Genomic DNA, 20633 nt, shown 5'->3' with positions numbered 1-20633 from the left:
TCAGGGTGCCAGGGAGATGAGCAAGCCAGCCTTGTGTGACCTTTTCAGCTGGTGTGTGCTTCCTGGCACATTATGGGGGAGGGTTGGGAAAATGGGGAATGGGCCAAGATTGGGGAAATTATCATAGCGTCTACAGAAGAAAAGGATATTCAGCAGGTTTGAGCTGCCTGAGACCGCCCTATCCTTGTTTCCAGGACCCTTTACTGTGGAAATGCCAGTTGCCAAGTTAAGGGCAGATTTCCAGATCACCCGGTGCCTGCGTGGAGGGATGAACAGAGGGGCAGGAGATAGGATTCACTCATGTCGAATAGTGAACCCACCCTATTGACCTGTGGGTTCTTCTAAGCCAGAGATCACATGCGACCTACAGCCCTCCGCGGCCTCCTAGGGTCAGCAGACGTTGCTACTCAACCACCGGGCATCCAGGCAGCTGTGTCCCAGGGTGCTATTCCTGCCCCACAGTTGTCACTTCTGCAGCCAATCCTTGGCCTGTTGCTGGGACGGAGAGTCAGCAGCCAGTGCCTGCTGACTGACGATCCATCTCATAGCCTCGCTTCTGCCCAAGCATGCCCCTCTCAGCTGTCTGTCACACTGGCAGCAGCCCAGGATGCCTGTGGCCCTGTTCCCACCTCCTGACTTATCCCCATGTGGGAACTAGACAGAAGCGTCCTGTGTGGGCCTGTGACACTAGCAGCTTTGATGGGAAGGAGGAGGGTCCAGGAAGAGAGGTAGAAACTCCAGTTCCTGTCGCATACATCAGATAGGGGCCTCAATGTTAGGGCCACTGGGCAGGAAGAACATGGAACAGCTCTCCTGGGCGGGGGTGGAGGGAGGGGCTCCCAAGAGCCTGTTAGAGTACCACCCAGGCACATGGGTCTTGATGCCTTGAGAACCCTGCGATAACTACAGACCAGGATGACTAGACAGTCCAGCTACAGCAGGGAGGGGTCACATGGGGAGGGCTGCAGCCTGTGAGGCTGGACTCTTAACACAAGTTCTCAAAAGCAGGCTATTGAGATCATTCCCAGAATAAAGACATCTTTGCTCCCACAGCACCTGAACTCATGAGCTGACAGTGGCAACCATCTGCATACATGTGAGCTTTGTCAGGCAACAGGCCTGATCTGATCACAGAAGCCACGTGTGTGTCCCCTTAGCCCAACCCTACCCAGCTGAGAATTCAGAGAGAAGACGGGTACCCTGCTAGGGATTTCTCCATCTGAGATGCGCTCACGGAGCCTCTGAGGGCAGCAGCTGTGGGCCTGGGGCAAAGCCAAGGAATCTGGGTGTGTATTTGTGTGTATTCCGATGGACGACACAGTCACCCTTCAGAAGCATCTGTTATGGCCTCCTGTGGGTCACATGGCGTTCCAGCCATAGTCAGTGTTCCTTCCTCAAAATGTTTGGTTCTCTTGGAGCCTTTTTTGAATGAAGATTTCTGTAGCCAACAGGTTAGGAGAAAGCTGCCTTCCTGGGAGACTCCCAGGGCTCATGGCAAAACAAAAGATCCTGAAAAGTTCTACACTGAAGAAAAAAATGAATGTACCACTTCATACCCACACTGTATACCCACACTTACACACAAATAAACACAAAATAAGTAAGATTAAAATTTAAAAATAGAGCTGGGCATAGTAGTACACATCTTTGATCCCACCAACTGGGAGGCAGGGGCAGGCAGAGCTCTATGTTCAAGGCCAGCCTGGACTATAAAGCAAGTTCCAGGATAGCCAGGGCTACATACAGAAACCCTGTCTCAAACAACCAAAACTATAACTAAATTAAAAAAAACATTAAAATGTAAATCGGGTAGTTGCACATGTCGTGAGGTTTAGAGTGGGGTCATACCATGTCATGGAAAAGGGGGGGGGATTGGTGACACAGCTAGTCAGGTGTGTGGCCACAGATCATCTACATGCCAAGAAACAGATGCCCCAGTACAGAGTAGGGGAGAGCTTCAGACACCCAGGAAAGACCAGGGCTAGAGTGTCTGGAAGCAGGAACATGGCTGACTGTTGCTAAGGTCATGAATTCATATAAGAATACCCAATGATTTGCATTTGGAAATAAATACTGTGGAAATAACCAAACGGCTCACAGCAGGTCATTCAAGAGATGGCAAACTGGAAGCAAGTCCTTCAGTTGCCAAAAGAGAAGAGCGTGGCTGTCAGATGAGGAGAGACTCTTGTGGACGTGTGAACATGATGTGTGAGGTAACAGTGCATGGAAAAGGCAAAAGCCAAGAAAGGACTTGCTGAAGAAGCCACAGTTGGTGCTTAGAGACCACTTGGAATTTATGTGCATGCAGACAGAATTCAGTGCTGTCCAAATGTTTGTCTCCAGAAGGGCCCCATTCAAGCCCAGTGCTGAGAATCCAAGTCATCTGGATGCCGGGCAGGGCTGTGCAGACAACCCAGGAGCTTAGCTTGCCCTCCAGCCATCTGTGGCTGGTACTGGACAGCAAGCACTTCTCTGTGAGGACTTTGCTTCTGTGACAACTGCAATGTTCCCCTCACCTGCTCCAGGGCCAGTGAAGCAGTGGGTGGGGTTCACTACTACAAGCCATGCTCAGGACGCCATGCAGCAAACAATGATCACCTGTCAGACTGTGCTGCAGAAGATGCATCCAAGGCATGTGGAAGACTGATGGGGACAGGGAGCAGAAGAATAAACAAGCCATTCTTGTGTAACAGGAAGTCTCCACATGGTGCAGAGCCACACCTGCTCAGGCGAGGTGCAGGTTAGGAAGGTTACAGAGACTCCAGTGTGTTCTTAATGACCTTGGCTTTTCTGCTGCAGACATTGTAATCATAATGATAACAATACAAAAGCAATTCCTGCCAGTGATAGGTGGATAGATGGCTTCTGTCCTTGCATTGTTGCTTAGAAGTTGAAAAACACAAAAGAAAAATCTTGCGGTAACATCAACACGGTGTTCCAAGCAGAGATTAGTGTTTCCAGAAAATTGCTTAGGTCAGTGTTAAAATAGGCAAGAACCAGGCATGTTGATGTGAGTCTATAGTGCCAGCAACCCAGGAGTTGGGAAGATGGCTTGAGGCCAGTGGTACAGAGTCAGCCTGGAAAACACCAGGACCTCACCTTAGATTAGGATGAATGGATGAGTGGATGGACAGGTGGACGGATCCATGGATGAATGAATAGATAGGTTGATAGATGATAGAACAGGCCTCTTCTTCACTTTTAAGAGCTCCTTATAATCAGAGGGTGAAGGTGCTTTTGTTCAGGCTAGCACATAATAGCAATTTAAGGATTAACAAAGTATGAAGCCCCTCGGTGTGGCCATGACGTATACCTACTGGTCTGTCTTTAACTTCGACCCAATCAGTAAAACCTGCTTAGAACTGACCGTGTCAGAAGATTAGACAAATGGTCGGTTTCAAACATCCGTTTGGTAATTTATAGCAGGAAATAAAACCATTGCCTGCTCAGCTTATTCCAAAAAGTTCTGCTGGGGTGGATCTGGTGGAGAGGCTCTGCTGAGGAGGATCCCCTGTGGGGATCTTCTTGGGTGGCGCTCCTGAGGGAGCTAATGGAGTGGGCTCACCAGGAGGATCTGAGCTTGTTCCTGAGGCGTGTCCCTGACCCCCATGGGACCTTAGATAAGAAACCTGATGGGAAGCCTGCATTCATAAACAGGGCCAGGAGGGTTGGAGCTTTGGGTTTCACTCAAGGATACCGGGCATCTTTCTCCCTAAAAGAGAGGAACCCCTGGAATTGCCAGCAGCCTTTCTGTGGATGGCAAAGTCCCCAGCTCAGGCCTGAGCTGCTGCTGTAGCTGGCTTCTGAGTGCGTGTGGAAGGCACACTCTACTTCGTTGTCAAGCAACCAAAGGCGTTTGTGGGACAGGGCCAAAGTCCTGGTGGCAGGTGTACTTATGCAAATAGTTAGCTTCCCTCAGAGGCAGGGCCAGCAGAGGCCTAAGACAGAGGCAGGAAAGCCCGAGGTAGCAAGAAGAGACCATAAGGCATGGTGGGGGCTCAGAGACAGGAGCAGGGAAAGGTCCGCTAAGGGAATAGAACCCTAAGGAGGAGTGGCTAAGACGCCCCTGGACTCCAGAGTGCAGGCTGCAGCAACTCTGCGGCCTGTTGTGGGGGTGGCTGGGATCTGGTTCTCTATCTATACCATCCTGGAAGCAGAATCATGTGGTTAGTGTCTTCTGCCTACTGAACAATGTGTATAGCACCTGCACAAATCATCTCATCTCACCCAGACATGGTCTACAGGAAGATAAACAAGCATTATCTCCTTGGCATCTGAAGACCCCAGAGAGCAACTGAGCAGAGTCTATGAGGACAGAGGATGTTATTACCAGTGGTTATACTCCAAAAGCTGGGAACCATGGTAACTCGGTCTTTGCCAGAATGAAAGTGACTTGATTCTCCTCAACTGGAATCTTGGTTGGAATCAATAATTTCTGACCTGGGACTACTGGTCTACCATCTCCTCTGTAGGCATCAGCTTCTGTACTACAGTTGCCATACTGTGACGAGACAGCAGGGGGCAGCCTAGATAGCAGGAGTGTGCTAAGATATAGGACAGAGAGGACCACAGAGTGGAATGGGAAGGGAGTTCTGACGTAGTCCATGGGAGCCACAGGAGCCACAGATGATTAGCAGTGGGCAGCAGGCATCTCGGAGCCAGGGCCTATGAAGGGCAGCAGAGGGGGTTAGTAGATGGCTCCAGACTCTCTCACAGGCCAGGATTGGGTTTTCTGAAGACTGAGCACCTTCTGTCTCCTCCTGTGATCATCAGTGGTCATCTGACAGGACTGGTTTTCCTCTGGAGACTTTCTCGGGGCTTGCAAAGGAGACCTCACCCCAGTGAGAAGCAGGTTTGGAAAGCCATCTCCTGGGGCTGCCCAGCTCCAAGGCTCCAATCCTGCTTGGAATTAATTCCTCCCCTTTCCTCTCAGGACCTGTTTCCAGGTACTGTTGATCCTGTTGTAAATGAGACGGTGTTTGGAGCCTTCAACGGTCAGGGCTCAAAGAGTATTTTCTTGTTTTAATTAGCTTTATTTGATTTTAAAAGCCCTCTAAACGTGCTCAGTGCCCTGGGGCCTCATGATCTGAACGGGTTATTCAAATCACTTTCTACTTCTGAGGTAGGCAGCCCACACCAGACATCCCGTATGTGACCTTGGTGTTCAGATGACGTGTGTGCCAGTGTCTAGCAGAGGTGTGGGCCTGAACCCCAGACCTTTCTCTGCCACGGCTCCACTTCTGTCCCTGTTGCCATGGGCAGGTGGCTCAGTTTGGGAGCCAGCAGTGTTTTCCAAGGTGAGTGCTGCCGCTGCCCACCCTGCCGGCCTGTGCTCCCGTGTCTGTGCCCAGCACCTTGGGGCCGTCTCTCCCATCCCTTTAATGCCAGCCCTGAAAAGCCATCCCCCAGACCACTGCAGGCCTGGAGAAGCGGCTGTAGAACCACCCTCTCCTTCCCCAGTGACTCTGCCTCTTGCCACATGCCACTGTCACAGGATGCCCCCTAAAGGTGGCCACACATACACACATGTTTAGCGTGTATCTTACAGGTGTGTGTGTGTGTGTGGGTGGGTGCCCTGACACCTCAGACATCTTCAATGCAGCTCCAAGCCTACCCATGCGTCCATCCCCCATTCCCCAGGCTCTGCTCATTCTGACCATGAGGCCTAAGCGTTGGTAGGTGGCCCCCATTTTCAGAGACCCCTCTGATGAGCCATTTCAGGCCCCTCCTACTTCCTGCCCCTCTTCCTGGCCGCCATTCTGCAGCATCTCCTGTGCTGCTAGGCTGGACCAACACCAAGGCCCGCAGCTGCAGCATCCTCAGCCAATCTGCAACACTTGCAGTCTGTTCTGACTTCCAAGGCCGGGCCTAGCACCAGAACTCAGGGGGGGCAGGACACGGAGCTGCCTGCTGACAGGAGCAGGGGAAAAGGGCAGAAATGCCCAGAAAAAGGGTCATAGTGGAGCGGAGAAACTAATCCCAGCTATTCGAGATGGCAAGCGGGAAGATCAAAAGTTCAAGGCCTACATGGACTCAGGGAAAACATTAGGTTGGGAGGGGCATGTGTCAGGATAATCTAGGGGGAGTTGGAAGAGGAGGCAGAGTAGACCTAAGCAAAATGCACTGTATGCATCTATGACATTCTCAAAAGGACAAATTAAAATATTATGTGTTAAAATAAGTATTTCCCTTCCCAATTTTTTTTTTCTTGAGACAAGGTTTCTCTGTGTAGCCCTGGCTGTCCTGGAACTCACTCTGTAGACCAGGCTGGCCTCGAACTCAGAAATCCGCCTGTCTCTGCCTCCCAAGTGTTGGGATTAAGGGCGTGCACCACCACTACCCGGTTGGTAGTTTCTTAATTCTTTTTTAAAAAGAAAGAAACAAAAACCTCAAGGACTGCTTGGACAACTTAGTGACAGTCTATCTTTAAAAAAGTAAAAAGGGGGCCAGATGACAGAGTGCTTGTCTGGTATGAAGGACGTCCTAGGTCCACAGTAGGGAGTATGGTGGTGGGGTGGGGGTGGGGGGTTGGAAACTACAGGAGAAATTATCATGAGGCACTGATGGGCAACAGTCAGAGACCGAGTTGTTGGAATTGGGTCTTGAAGGGATGCATAGGAGGCAGGAACAAGGTCAGTCTACAACCGAGGATCTTGGTCCATAGTGTTTCTCAGTAATTTGAGTGACAGGTACTATGAGTCCCGAGGGGGGGGGGGGCGACAGTGACATCGTCCTTCTTGCTCTTGAAGATGTCCAAGTTATCAGCCCCTTCCCCACTGCCTGTATGCTAAACATGTCTGTGGCCACCTCAGGGGGCATTCTTGTGACAGTGGCAAGAGGCAGAGTCACTGGGGAAGGAGAGAGTGGTTCTGCAGCCGCTTCTCCAGGCCTGCAGTGGTCTGGGGGATGGCTGTGGTGGTGAGGCGCCCCTTCCAGGGATAGAAGAGATGGTCCTGAGGCACTGAACACAGACACAGTCGTCATCTGGGGTCAACCTTCCTTCCCTTACCGCACGGCAGCCATCTTCTCCCTGTAGGGTATGAGTTGCTGGAATCCAGATCCTGCCTGTGTTTGAGGCCATGCAGGGGCCCAGCAGTAGGACTTTTGGCTGGACCTCCTGAGCAGTTACTGGCTGCCTGGCTGTACCTGCACTGCCCTGCCTCGGGGCCTTAGCCCTGCCTCTCCTTCCCTCTGGCAACCGCCCAGGCCTGGCTTCTTCCATCACTGCAGGGTGCCTAGGCCAAACCTGAGCTGACAGCACAGAGCCTTCTGCAGAGGGAAGGAGGGCATCTGGACTAGGGAGGGAGCTACCAAGCAGTCTGGAGACTGTCCACCTGCCACAGACTCTTGGTAGTTTTGTGTGGATGCCCTCACACTGAGGGAGGACTATGGGGCACAGACATTTCCTCTTGCCCTTCCCTGGGTCTGGTCAGCAGCTGGGAGCCTACTCTGTCGGTAAGATGGTGTGTGGGCGAGGGAAGCTTTGTTTGTGGGCTCACCAGCTGAGACAGTGTCTGACATCTCAGAGATGCACATCCGGCCTCCTCCGGGGTCTTGCCCATGGCACAGGAAAGCCCAGATTCTTGATTCCCCTCAGGAGGCTGCACCGGTTGTGTTCTCTGGGCTTGAGCATCACAGATGACAACATGGGGGCCCCTGAGCAAAGGGGAGGTGAATCCTCACAGCATACGGAGCCGGGGGGGGGGGGCGGACAGAGAGCCACAACCACCCTGTGAGGCCCTGCTACCCAACTATATCCATGGGGAAACTGAGGCTGCTCCGATACATCCATGGGGAAACTGAGGCTGCTCCGATACATCCATGGGGAAACTGAGGCTGCTCTGCTACATCCATGGGGAAACTGAGGCTGCTCCGATACATCCATGGGGAAACTGAGGCTGCTCCGCTATATCCATGGGGAAACTGAGGCTGCTCCAATATATCCATGGGGAAACCGAGGCTGCTCTGCTACATCCATGGGGAAACTGGATGTACATCAACCTGTGTGAGCAGGAAGTGACAGGCAGGAGGAAGCCACTTGAGACACAGTGGCTGTGAAGGACAGTAACCCAGGGTAGAGAATGGTTCAGAGGTAGAGCACTTCCCTACAGCGCACCAGGCTCTGGTTCTGTCTAGTGTGGCCAAAATCAAAAAGGAAGAAAACCCGGAGGCGGTGGTGGGGGAAACACCAATAACTCTTTCTTTAAATTTTCCTTACAAAGGGATATTTTGAGACTGTAACCGGCACATAAGTGGAAAAATGGAACAATAAGCTACAGATTAATAAATACATGACGTGCTTGCCACCCCCGCCCCTGCGCAGCCCCGACCCCGTCCACAGGGTCACAGCAGCTAGGCTGACCTTGAGTCAGCCCCTGAATCGGAGCCACTGAGCTCAGTGGCTGAGGAGTGTGAGCATCGGTCATAATGGCGAGAGCCAGCAGAGGCCAGGCAGAGGGGGGCAGGTACTTTATGGTTTTGGTTTTGGTTTTGGTTTTTAGGAAAACAGTTTGTTTGGTTGTTTGGTTTTTTTGTTTTTGTTTTTGTTTTTGGATTTGTTTTTTTCGAGACAGGGTTTCTCTGTATAGCCCTGGCTGTCCTGGAACTCACTCTGTAGACCAGGCTGGCCTCGAACTCAGAAATCCTCCTGCCTCTGCCTCCCAGAATGCTGGGATTACAGGCGTGTGCCACCACCGCCCGGCAGTATTTTTTTTTTTTTTAATGAAGGTTCATTCCGAAAAGAAACAATGGCAGTCACTGTTTGAGCTGTGGTGATCTGAGCTATTTTAGGGGTGCAGAGATAGATGTTCAGGAACCAGACCAGGGAGTGTTTGGCCTCCTCTTCCCTCCGCTCCGGGTCTCTGTGGCTTAGCCTTGTGGGTGGCATTCAGACCCCCTCGTGACACTGCTGTCACTTGAAGTCACACCCTTGAGTTTCAGCAGTTTCTTACTATGACCCACCCTGGACCCCTGTGGCCTCTTCAGTGACTTGGGGATGGCTGTGTATCCCAGGTGTCTTTGCCTCTGGTTTTGCCGTGAAGCTATGTAACGTTTCTCCCTGTGAAACCTTCTGTGAGTCTCTTTGTCCAGCTGCGCCAATTACCAGTATGCGTCCCCTCCAGCCTGGCCTGTGGTGGAATACGCCCAGGGATTATGAACTTGAAGATGGCTCTCATTCCGGCTAACCGATAGACATGGGTGTTACACAGGGATTCAGTGGGGACCCTCTCAAAGCTGGTACTCCTTTTCAGAGTCCCCACAAGAGTATTTGTCTGGCCCTGTCCTGCTGGTGCCAAGTAGGGTGGCCAGGAACTGTGTGGGAGGGGCGTAAGCATCCTTTGGTCACTGGCCATGTGCCTAAGGCCTGGCCGAGGCTAGGCTCTAAGTGTCTTTGGAGATTAATTGGTTCTCTCTCTTTCTCTCCCTGTGTCCGTCTCCTGCCCGACGTCCTTTCCAGGGGGGCTTTCTCTGTGGTCCGACGCTGTGTCAAGCTCTGTACCGGCCATGAGTATGCAGCCAAGATCATTAATACCAAGAAGCTGTCGGCCAGAGGTAGGACACGGCAGGGGTTTGTGGGGGGTGGGGTGGGGGTGCAGGGGTGCTGTCTTAGCCTTTCGGGTCTGTGGTGAGGGATCAGGGATGCCAATGCCTTCAAGATGGGTCTGGCTGAGTGGACATGGGGGTAGTTTGCCCTCAGACACATCACAACTTTCAATCTTTGATTTGGGGGTTTCCATGTAGACTCTCTGGGTTCCCTTGTAGCCTCTTCTCCTTCCCAAGCCTGCAGGGTCTGTTCTGAAGAGAAGTTCTCATGCTGCTGAGGCACTGGGGGACTATGTGATATATCCCTAAAAATTATGGCCAAGGAAAAGCAGTGGGTGGCCAATGGCAGGGCTGCTGTTGGCATGTTGGCATGTGCGTTAGTGAGGTCTGGCTCTGGCTCACCCAGGGTATCTCAGGCGGTTTCTCAACTGAGTCTTCTGAGCAGGGAAGGCCCTTGCCTGTCCCAAGGAAGCCTCTGCAGGCTTATGGGTACAATGGTGTGGGCTGGGCGGGCCGTCCAGACAGACAGACAGGCAGGGCCTGCATGGGGGCAGGGCACATCATGTCACACAAGGTGGTTATCAGAAACCACTCTGGTGATTTCCTGGGGATGGGTCCAGATGTGAGTGGGAGTCGTGGGTCTGCATCGAATCCCCAAGCAGTGTGGGCTGTAGGCACGGTGAGGCCTTGGGGGTGGCAGGTGGGTGGCTGCCAATGTGGGATGGCATTGCCACGTCACCCCTCTCCTCCCCAGCCTTCCTCCCCTTCCTCCTCTTTTTCTTCCTCCTCCTCCTCCTCTTCTTCCTCCTCCTCCTCCCGTCCTCAGACTGTGCAGCCTGAGTGAGCTTCCAGACTAAAATCTGAGCTAGCAGAGGAGCCCTGACCGCTCTCATCCTGACTGGGGAGTGCTTTGGGGCTGTGTTAGGATGGAGGCAGGGTCTCATTCTTTGGGTATGTTGAGGGTATGAACTGCTTTGCTGACTACAGGGTCTATAGTTTACAATCTGGCAACTCACAGGTCACATAGCTGATTTATCAACATATGTGTAAGCATGTTTGAGCACCTGCTGTATACCAGATCACTGGGGCTCTCATATGCGTTTCCTCTTGGACGCATTCTCTGAACCTAAGATGGAGATCTTCAAGGTCCAGGATGATTCTGTGCCAGCCTGTCTTCATCCACAGCTCTGAGAAGTACCTGGGGCTGGTTAGTTCCCACGCGGGACCTCTATCCCCGAAGGGCAGGTGGGGGCTGATAAGCAGAAACCTTCAGGAACAGGGAACGGGGGTCTCTTCTGTACCCTAAGTAGGGAGCTGCACTGGATGGGAGATGCTTGGGTCGCCTCTGAAATTCTTCATGGGCTGGATGTGGGTCACCTGCTGTCGATGGACCTTCCTTCTGTCCTGAACTATGATTCAGGATCTGGGGCCGGGAGCTTGGTTCTTCTCTGACAAGACACAGGAGCGTGGAGCTCTCCTTGCTCAAAGTGAGCCCAGGCCCAGTGTGAGGTCAGCTCCTGTGGGTCTCCAAGCAGTGTCCCCGAAGCCTCCACATTCCCTCCTGTCAGGGAGCACAAAGGAGACGAGGTTCACGGTTCAGGGCACATTAGGGGTGTGTGCTCTCTGTGTCTCTGCGTCGTATGAATGCGCATGTGTCTGCGTTTGTCTGTGTGCATCACACTGATGGTGATACTGTGGGCAGTAACACCCACAGATGGCTTGCAGTGTGCACTGGGCCAAAACTCAGGATGCTCTGTGCTCCCCGCCGCTATCAGTGTTGGTTTGCACACAGGTGTGAAACATCCTGGTATCGTTAGGCAGGTGGCACACAGGCCTGGTGTACGCAGGAGGCGCCTGAGCACCTGTGTCAGCCTCACTTCCTGGTGTTGCCACCATGCCTAGACGGCTCCAGCGTTTGCCACACTGGTATTTTGTCCCACCTATCTCTCGCTGCCACAAGGGCTGCCTGGTACTCAGGGGTGTCTGGGAGACGGGTTGCTTCCCACCGTTGTGGGTGTTCTTTCAAACCAAGACTGCTCTTCCTCCAGCTCCGCGCTAGCTCCTGGTCATGCTAACAGACCCACTGGAGCCCTGGCCAGTTGCTCAGTAAAAGCTGCACGCGTTATGTTCAGCAAACCATGCTGCCTTCCGCATCAATTTAATTGTGTAACTTAAGATGTGTAACGAAAGCAACCAGAATCCAGAATGCTCCGTGTCTCCTTTTGCCTCTCGGTCCCCCACTGAACCGTAGTAGTCACTCCTAGTCAGTCACTCCTCAGCCCTTAGTCAGTCCTCACAAGCCCTGCTGACCTTGACCCTGGCCCAGTCCCAAAGCAACACAGGTGTAAGGCTCAAGCCCAGTCTCAGCTAGCGGACCTCTGCAGCTGTGGACCTCACAGGACTGCTCCTGGCTGGGCTCCTTTCTTTCTTTCTTTCTTTCTTCCTTTCTTTCTTTCTTTCTTTCTTTCCTTCTTTCTTTCTTTCTTTCTTTCTTTCTTTCTTTCTTTCTTCCTTTTAAAAAAGATTTTTTTATTATATATAAGTACACTAGCTGTCTTCAGACACACCAGAAGAGGGTGTCAGATCTTATTATGGATGGTTGTGAGCCACCATGTGGGTGCTGGGATTTGAACTCAGGACCTTCAGAAGAGCAGTGGATGCTCTTAACCGCTGAGCCATCTCTCCAGCCTGATGGGCTCCTTTCTTCAGAGCTGGAGAACCTGTGCTTCCTGCTCACTGCCTTGTAGCGTGCTGCCCCCCCCCTTTCAGGTCTCCTCTTCCCTGCCAGCTTTTTATGGCCCCCTTTCACATTTAATCTTACCTGTGGGCTATACAGACCCCAAGGTGTCTAGACAGACCCTCACTCATCCTACAGATTCACCCCATGTGCTGGGAGGGGCCGGAGACAGAGGAGGTCATAAAGTCACTCCACAAGTCGCATTGGCCGAGAACTGTGGCGTGAGTAGACATTTGTTAGGCTCGGGCGGAGGCTTGTCTGGGTGCTTTCCCATAGAATTTGGCAGCCTCCCTGGAATTAATCAGCCGCCCCTCCATTTATATTCTCAAGCTGCTTCACAGGTGGGGGGGATTGGGGTGGAAATCTGAACGCCCAGTGTGGTTTGTTTTCTTTTTCTCACCCTGCCCAGGACCACCTTACCTGCCTGTGTGCCGAAGTTGTGTGTGTGTGTGTGTGTGTGAAGGAGAGGCCTTATCACAACCCCTGTTCCCTGCCCGCAGTTCATATTTTCCACCAGCTGGCCTGATGGTCTTGCCTGCCTGCGCCCATCCTGTCCAGGGTGCTTCAGCATGTGTCCCGGGCACGCAGCTGAGCTCTGTTGGCTGTCATCAAGTGCCCGGCCCCGTTTCTACCATGTGCGTGGTTGCAGCAGGATGGCCACAGGACATGTAGTTGGGTCATCTTTGACATTCAGCCGTATTCCGGGTGGTGGCTCTGAGTGGATGCCTTGTCACAGCTGGTGGACCCAGCAAGACCATGCTGCCATGACCGTGGTCTGGCCCCAGGATCTTGGCCAGCAGGGAGTTAGTTCCACAAGGAAGCTGGCCCTACTGACCCTGGCTCAAACCTGAGTGTAAGCGATAGCCCGGAGCTGGCCTTGCCTTGACCGCTCTGGGCTTTGCCTCTGTCTCCCTACGTCCACGGTCTACCTCATGAGGGACCCTGGGGACAGTCCTTGGAGGCCAGCAATGCCCAGGAGGTGGCACTGTGGATATTCCTTCCCGGTCCTGGTTGGCAGACAGAACCTTGCCTTCATCTTAGCCTGCGTGTCTCTGCCCTGTGTCGCTGCTGCCTCAGTCGCCTTCCCTTAGGTCCCCATGCCTCTCGCACCCTTTGGAAGGGCTGAGGGAGAGGGAGTCAGGTGAGCTGTCGGCTTCAAGGTCAGTAACCAGCTCCGTTTTGAGGGGACGCCTGGCATGGATTCTCCCTATACCTCAGTTTCCCCAGGTGAAAATGAAAATAAAGTTGCCTACTCAGAAATGTGCTGGCTGCCTGGGTATGACCAAGCCTGCGGCCCTCCTCACTGCCCCTCCCCACTACCCCTCCCCAGTGCCCCTCCCTTTGCCCTTCCCACTGCTCCTTCCACTGCCCCTCCCCACTGCCCCTTTGCCTGGCCAGGTGGCAGTGGTCCTCTGGCTCTCAGGCCTTCACCTGGACACTGCTGACCTCTTCTCTGTGCAGCCGTCCTGGATCTGCTGGCTGAGCCTTGCAGTCTCTTCCCGGTGCCCAGCCTGGGGCCTAGCTACCATCATGGCTCGCCGTGGCGTCTCTGCCCTTCCTATATGCTGGCTTCTGATTTCTTGAAGTAGAGAGAAGGGGGTTTGGGCCCCAAAACATTGGGAGATTTGTAGACACCTGCCTGCCACCTTCATTTACATTCATAATTCAGGATCAGTGAAGAAATGGCAACCTTGCCTTTCCTCAGACGTCCCAAGACTGTGGGAGCACCCACATCCAGTGCTCCCGGAGGAGGCAGCTCTGGTCCTTCAAGCAGCTTCAAGGAGGAGGAAGTTGGTACCGAATCCAGAAGAGCTGAGACCTCCCAGTAAATGACAGTACTCAGAGTCACGCGCCCTGTGCCAAAGGCCACAACACTCAGATTTTAAATTTTAATACTTAATTAAATAGAGAATTGTGAGGCATTCAGTCGGTGAATGCACTGAATAATTAGAGATTATTAAACTACTCTTAACAAAAGCAGTTAAGGGAAAATTAATTGACTGAGGTAGAGAGATCATTACGCCCAGGAGTCTTAGAAACAGTTTGTGGTTCCTCCCTGTCCCCACTGTTACACAAAACAGCTGCTTCTTTGGAGATGGCTCTGTTGTCCCTGTGGACACCCTGTGTGGAGGTAAGCTGTAGCTATGGAAGCCTGTGCAAAGGTCACACCTGGCTAGTGACTGTCGGTGGGAGGACGGTGTGGACGGAGCGTCTGCTCCTCGTTCTGCGGCAGGAAGTCATCACGGTCCCATCACTGAAAGGCTCTCCCCCACACCCTTAAGACAACTCAGACTTACCAGGCACAGAGGACGCGACAGTCTTACAGAAGCTGAGAGATCTCAGACCCGCAGCTGGTGGGTAGAAGGACCCAGCTGTGACAGGCACTGGGCTCACAGTGGGGATCAGATGTCCCAGGTCGGGGCTCATGTCACTGACAGGCCTGTCATCACGTGAGGGCTGCTCTCACAGAGGAGGAGCCAAGCCCAGCAAGCCCCTTTTGCCCTCAGGCCCACGCCCAGCTAGCCCCAGCTGCATGCCCGGCACCTGGCTTGCCAAAGGCTCACATGGTGTCTTCTGCATTAGGAGACACGCCATGCCTGAAGCCCTCAGAGAGAAGCTGCCCTGATGTCTCAGGGTCCTGGGGTGCAGCAGGAGGGAGGACTACATCTTTTCAGAAGCCTGCCTGCGATGTGTGTGGGCCTCGGGTGCACATGCAGGGTTCCTGCCGCAGCTGGCCACCGCCTTCCTTGACCTCGCTACCCACAACCCCCGACACCCCCTACCCAAGGGATGCGCATGCAGAATCCACAGAGCTGAGTTAATAGGGACGAGGCTCTGCAGTGCCCAGCAGCCTGAGTCTGCTTCAGGCAGTGCCCTCTCCTGATGGAGACCCTCCCCTCCTTCCTTTCCAGCTCCCCAGGCAAAAGCATAACCCGTCTGGTCTGCCCGTCAGTGGGAGTCCGGGGACGATTCCTAGGGGCCTGGTGTGTGGAATGTCTTCCCTTGGGGACTACTCCTTCCCCAGTGCCAGTGTCTGCCTATAACTGTTCTGCTCTGTTGGCTGGACTTGGGCTTCTGGGGTGTGGGGGACAGGTGAAGGGCCCTGGACAGGGGAGTCCCCGTCCTCAGGGTCAGCCACCATGAATGAGGGGTCCAGACTGAGCTGACAGATTTCTCATCTAATAGTTTTTATCTAACGGATAAACAGTTTTAGTTGTGTTATTATAAACAGAAGATTAAGTATAACTATGCCCTATATTAGACTCATACTAAAAATATTTTTGACGTCTGTCTGAAATTTAAACTTACCTGGGCATCCATTTGTTCTGGTAGCGTGAACAAGGCTGTGGAGGGCAGTTCGTAAACTCAGTTGGTTTAGGCTAAGCTTCTGACATCTAAACCCAGGGAAGAATCTGAGGTGGAGAACCAGGCCGTGCCCGAGGAACCGTGGCTCCTCGTCCTCTCCCCTGCAAAATGGAGACAGGATGAGCCACTTCAGGCTGACTGGCTTTGGGGTGTGGCTGCTGGTGTGAAGACTCACAAAGACCGGGGTCAGACTGCTGGTGTGAACAGTCCCAAAGGCTGGGATCAGTGTGGTTGGGAGTGTCTGCCAAGGTTGTGCTTTGGAGCCCCCTAGTCCGTGCTGTACACAGTGCCCACCCGCTGGGTTGAGGTAAACGAAGGAGATGTGATCGTCTTCATCCTGGGCCCTAGTTACCAGGGAAGACCTCTCTCCATGACCCGGCTCTCCTAGGGTCATTGGTCACTCGGTTCCCATGCAGGGTGTCACCTTCTTGCAGGGCTAAGACTGAGGATTTAACCTTGATGGTGGGCATCAAGAGCGGTTCCTGAGGATGGCCTGTGGGAAGGGAGTTGCTGGGAGCTGGGTCTGCGCCCTCCTGCCTCAGGCTTCTGTAAAATGGGTGAAATTGGCTTAGGGTAGCTGGCTTTTCTAGCTCTATCGTCCCTCACACCTGGAGGAGTCCTGCCCAACCCCCGCCAACCCACCGCAGAAGGCGCAAGTGGGTCCAAAGGGCCTGAGGCCCACACTGTGGACCCCACTCGAGGCCTGGATCTCAGTACCATTCTCAGCAGCTCATCTCTTGTTGCTTTGACTTTAGGCCTCTCCCAGCAGGGAAAGGGGTGCCCCATGGCTGCACTGGGGGTAACAAACTGACTGATAGACCTAGAGAGGCGATTACGAGGTTAAGATCATCATCACTGGCTGCTCTTCCAGAGGACCTGGATTTGATTCTAACTACATGGTGGCTCATAATTCCATCTGTAATTCCAGTTCCAGGGGATCTGATACCCTCTTCTGGCTTCTCTGGGCACCAGGAACACACGTGCATAGACCTCACTTAGGAAAACTACTCATACACATAAAATAAAATAAAATAAAATAAAATAAAATAAAATAAAATAAAAAAATAAAATTTAGAACTTTAAAAAGAAATGGACTTGAAAGGGTTTGAGGAGAGAATCGTGCGGATCGGACTGGGGTACCAAGCTGGTGGTGTAGTAATGTAGAAGGATGGGAGAGCAGGTCCCAGGCCACTTATGGAGGAGCGGGGACTGGGAAGGGCTGGGCGTGGTGCTGTAGTGCTGGCAGGTGGACATTCTGAAGAGTCCACATGAGGGCCAGCTTCAGAGGGGACACTCCAGAAGACAACCCCCACCTCTGCAGAAGCCTCGGTCCCCAAAGGCCAGGCACCCTGGGCCTCGGGTGCTTCTGTGTCTTAGTGTTAGCTAGAGGAGCTGCGGCCCTGGGTCTGGTGTGAAGTGGCCGATGCTGCTTGCAGCTCCGAGGGAGGCTGAAGACCCAGCAGGCCCAGCTTCTCGTGAGGAGAGGATGTTTGCCAGGGATACAGACACCCAAGAAGATGAAAGTTCTTTCGAGACCAGTTCCTTTCCTTGTGCTCCATGGGATCTGGGACACTGCAGACTGGCCTCAGCTGACAGGAGATGCTTGCACATCAGGCCTCTTTGGCTACAAGGACATGAAAGGACCTCTCTGTGTGGTTTGTGTGGCTGGCTCCGGGCAGCACCCAGAGCATCAGTGAATAGTGTGTGTTCTGTAAGTGAGCTGGAGTGACACAAACTCATTTGCTAGGTTTTTTTTCCCGTTATGTCGTTAGCAGCCAGAAGTGCTACCTAGCCTCATGAGAACAGGTCTCAGGTTACATTCGGTCCTAGGTGTCTAGTCTGGGGTGCAGTCTCTGGTTGGGAGGCAGAGGTTAGGCACAGGCCACCGTGCCCGGGAACTGTGGCAGGAATGTAGCCCGAAGCCTTGAGGTGACCTGTGACGTAACGTGACTTAACTCACAGTGAGTGAATCTTGTACTCTCGAGGCCGCTGACTCCGAAAGCTTTTGCTCTTTGTCCCGTGATCACGCGACATAATGCTCAGTCTCCGCCCAGAGCCACAGTTCACCCACTGTCACTGGAGGACTTTTCGATGGTATCTGAAGAGGTGTGCTGCTCTGGCATCTGTGTGGAGGGAGACATCACCCCAGGGAGAGGCTGATGGCCCTAGAGTTGGGAGAGAGGACAACTGTTCAAACCAAGGACAGTGACTGGTCAACAGCTGACAAAGCCGAGACTTCAGAGTCTAGGCCCCTCTCCTTCATCCCTTCTTGTTCCCTGCCAGGGATGTAGGAGTCCTGTCCCAAGGCAATGGGTGTGACCTGCACAATAGCTGACACTGGTCAGATGAGACAACCCAAACCTGCAATCATGAGCTCTCAGAGACCGTCCCCGAGGCTTCTCTCGGAGCGCTGTGAGTCATCGGCAGGCCTGGGGAGGCAGGCTGTGTGATAGCCAGGATCCGTGGCCCAGGCGCCCTCCCGCCCGCCTGCCCGCGGGGGAAATGTTTGCATAATTCTGTGGCTTGCAAGAATGAACAAGAGTTGTGCCCTCTCCTGGTAAGGGGTGAAGATGGAGTCACTGTCCTATCCCCAGAAACTGAGCTGGGTGCGGGGTGGGGGGTGAGGGTACACATGGTTAAGCATGTGAGAACTTCCCTAGTTTCTCTGTTATGACAGTGCACAGCACTGACCCCAATTCTAGGCCTCACCCCACAACCTTGCTTCAGCTGCCAGCTTAGCACTGAGAGAGCAGGATTGCCAAGCAACGTCTCTGCTTTGAAGCAGAGCTGCACCCACGTGTGCACGGAAGGTTCTCATTTCTGAAGAGGGCCCTGGGAGCGGAACATCAGCTGAAGGACAAGTGGACCCTGTGGAGGGAAGATCGTGTCCTTACCACGCAGCCCCAAGATGACCACACTGTAGCCCACATGCCCAGACCCCAGAATGCCACCCATCACTGACTAATTGGGAAATAGTTCAGAGGCCCTCCAACTCTGGTGTGGGTGGCAATTCTTAGGGACAACTGTATGCTGCACGCAGGTGGTCAGGGTCCCTTGGGATCCCTGCTTCCTTTCTCAATGCCAGAGGAGTGGCAGGCAGCTGTGGGGCACACACACACACACACACACACACACACACACACTCGTGCTTCTCCTCGTGGTGGCTGCTGGCTGATGCTGTCAGGTTAATTGCTGGCTGCCTTGATGCTTGCTTAAAACAAAACACGTACAGAAAGCCACAGCGAGAGCCACCTCTTTCCACTTCTCCGGCCTGACATCCTTCAGCCTTGTCGAGTGTGGGCCTGACTGGAAGTCCCTGCCATCTCTGGGCCTAGGGATTAAACAGGCACCTTGTCCTCCTCCAGGGCCCATCTCACTGTCACTTCCACTGTCAGGTGCTTGCTAACTCCCATGATGCCCTAGGAGAGCACCCTTGGAAAACTCCTACCGGAAGGAATCCGGGAGCCCTCCCCGGCCGGTCTGCCCAAAGCCAGTGTTGCGCAGACAGAAGCCTTTCCCTGAGGGCTGTGCAGGGAGGGTCCTTGGTTCACTTGTCCCTCAGAAGGAATAGCTAGTCTCTGTCCCTGATCCACTCTCAGCTTCCGCACCAGCTGTGCCCCAAGACTGGGTAGGCAGACCCCACTGCAAGCCTGCATAGCCTGGGCTGACCAGGGAGGGCCTGGGCTGGTTTATCTCCATGTGAGCTAGCCTGGACAATGTGGGCAAAGCTCCGCTCAGGCTGGATTTCATCGGGGTGACATTCTCCCTTCAAAAACCACTCCCTACCCAATCAGCTCCTTGTCTTTGAACAAATCCAAGATTGGAGCTCCGAGGCCTCCCTACTGGCCCTGGGCTAGCTTGCACCGGTCCTTAGATTTGAACTCACTTTTCCATCTTTTCTGGTACCCAGCCGGGTCTGCGGGATGGTGGTGAAGCTACAGCCAGCCGGGCATCCCACATCCAGGCTGGTAGCTCACTGCACAAAGAACTGGCCATGGGATTCCTTAGCATGCATGGATGGCCCTTGGGAGTGTGAAATCCCGATGTTCAACGTCCAAATGGGTGGGACCTGGGATTGAAGTGTGTGGTTACCAGACTGGGCTGGGCTGGAGCACTGGGTGTTATGTGAAGCGGCTGTTCTGAGCTCTCTGAGACGTAAGATGGCTGACTCCCAGGTCGTCCAGGAGGCGTGTGGCTGAGAGAGATGAGAGAGAGCAGGCTGGGCCAGTTCCCATGGGACAGGTCTTCCCGGACCCTGCTGAAAGCAAAGACAGTGGCGTTCTTTGCTGGTTTTGAATAGGACCAGCAATGGTGGGTGTGGCATCTTTGCTCCCCACTGAGTGGAGAGAGACTGAGACACACCCACCCCCCACTGGGCCTTGTAAGTACCTGCAGTTTCCCAGACACTCAGGCAAGCCTTATTGGTAATCGGGGTCCCATTGCCACTCGCTGGGGAGGGACAGAATCCTGGGACATGCCCTGGCATCAGGGACTTCCAGCTGTCCCTCATCCAGTATCCCTAAGGCCACCCCAGGCAGCACGGGCAGACTGACTTCTGCCTCAGCCGGTGATGCTGCCTTTAGGCGCATGCTCCTGGCAGCTGATTTAACCTGAAGAGGCAGAGCCCAGGAAGCCATGGCCAGCCCTCTCCCAGCCTCCCATGTACGTGAGCAAGGGTGGTTTGAACAGGGACCCTGCTGTCCCCACTGGCAGGATCCATGCCCCCCAGGCCCTTCCTACTTGGCGTGTGTATCTCTGAAGTTCCCTCAGAGGTCCTGAGTCTCATTCAGGAACAAAGAGGGTCTCAGTGGTCCCTGGCAACCTCCCTGGGTTGAGGGGTAATGCCCACCAAGGAGTGGGAAGATGCCCCCGAACCTGCCTGCAGCAGGCATGGGGCAAGCGTGCCCTCTACACACTTTAGAGTTCAGTCAAGCACCAGACACTGTCATTGTTCCCATCATGCAAACGAGGGCCCACAAAGGAGTGT

General features: G+C 53.6%; 1 protein-coding gene across 1 annotated transcript in view; it reads left to right on the top strand.

The window, feature by feature from the left end:
- Camk2b (calcium/calmodulin dependent protein kinase II beta) overlaps positions 1-20633 on the top strand; it is an 89319-nt gene that overhangs the window by 25339 nt on the left and 43347 nt on the right. The window contains exon 2 of the mRNA XM_052199224.1: positions 9458-9552. Coding sequence (XP_052055184.1) covers positions 9458-9552 — 95 coding nt within the window. The remainder of the gene's footprint in view (positions 1-9457; positions 9553-20633) is intronic.

The sequence above is a fragment of the Apodemus sylvaticus genome, chromosome 11 (assembly GCF_947179515.1).
Source record: "Apodemus sylvaticus chromosome 11, mApoSyl1.1, whole genome shotgun sequence".
Lineage (NCBI taxonomy): Eukaryota > Metazoa > Chordata > Mammalia > Rodentia > Muridae > Apodemus > Apodemus sylvaticus.
Note: the sequence above shows the minus strand (reverse complement) of the source record. Positions and strands in the feature narration are given on the sequence as shown.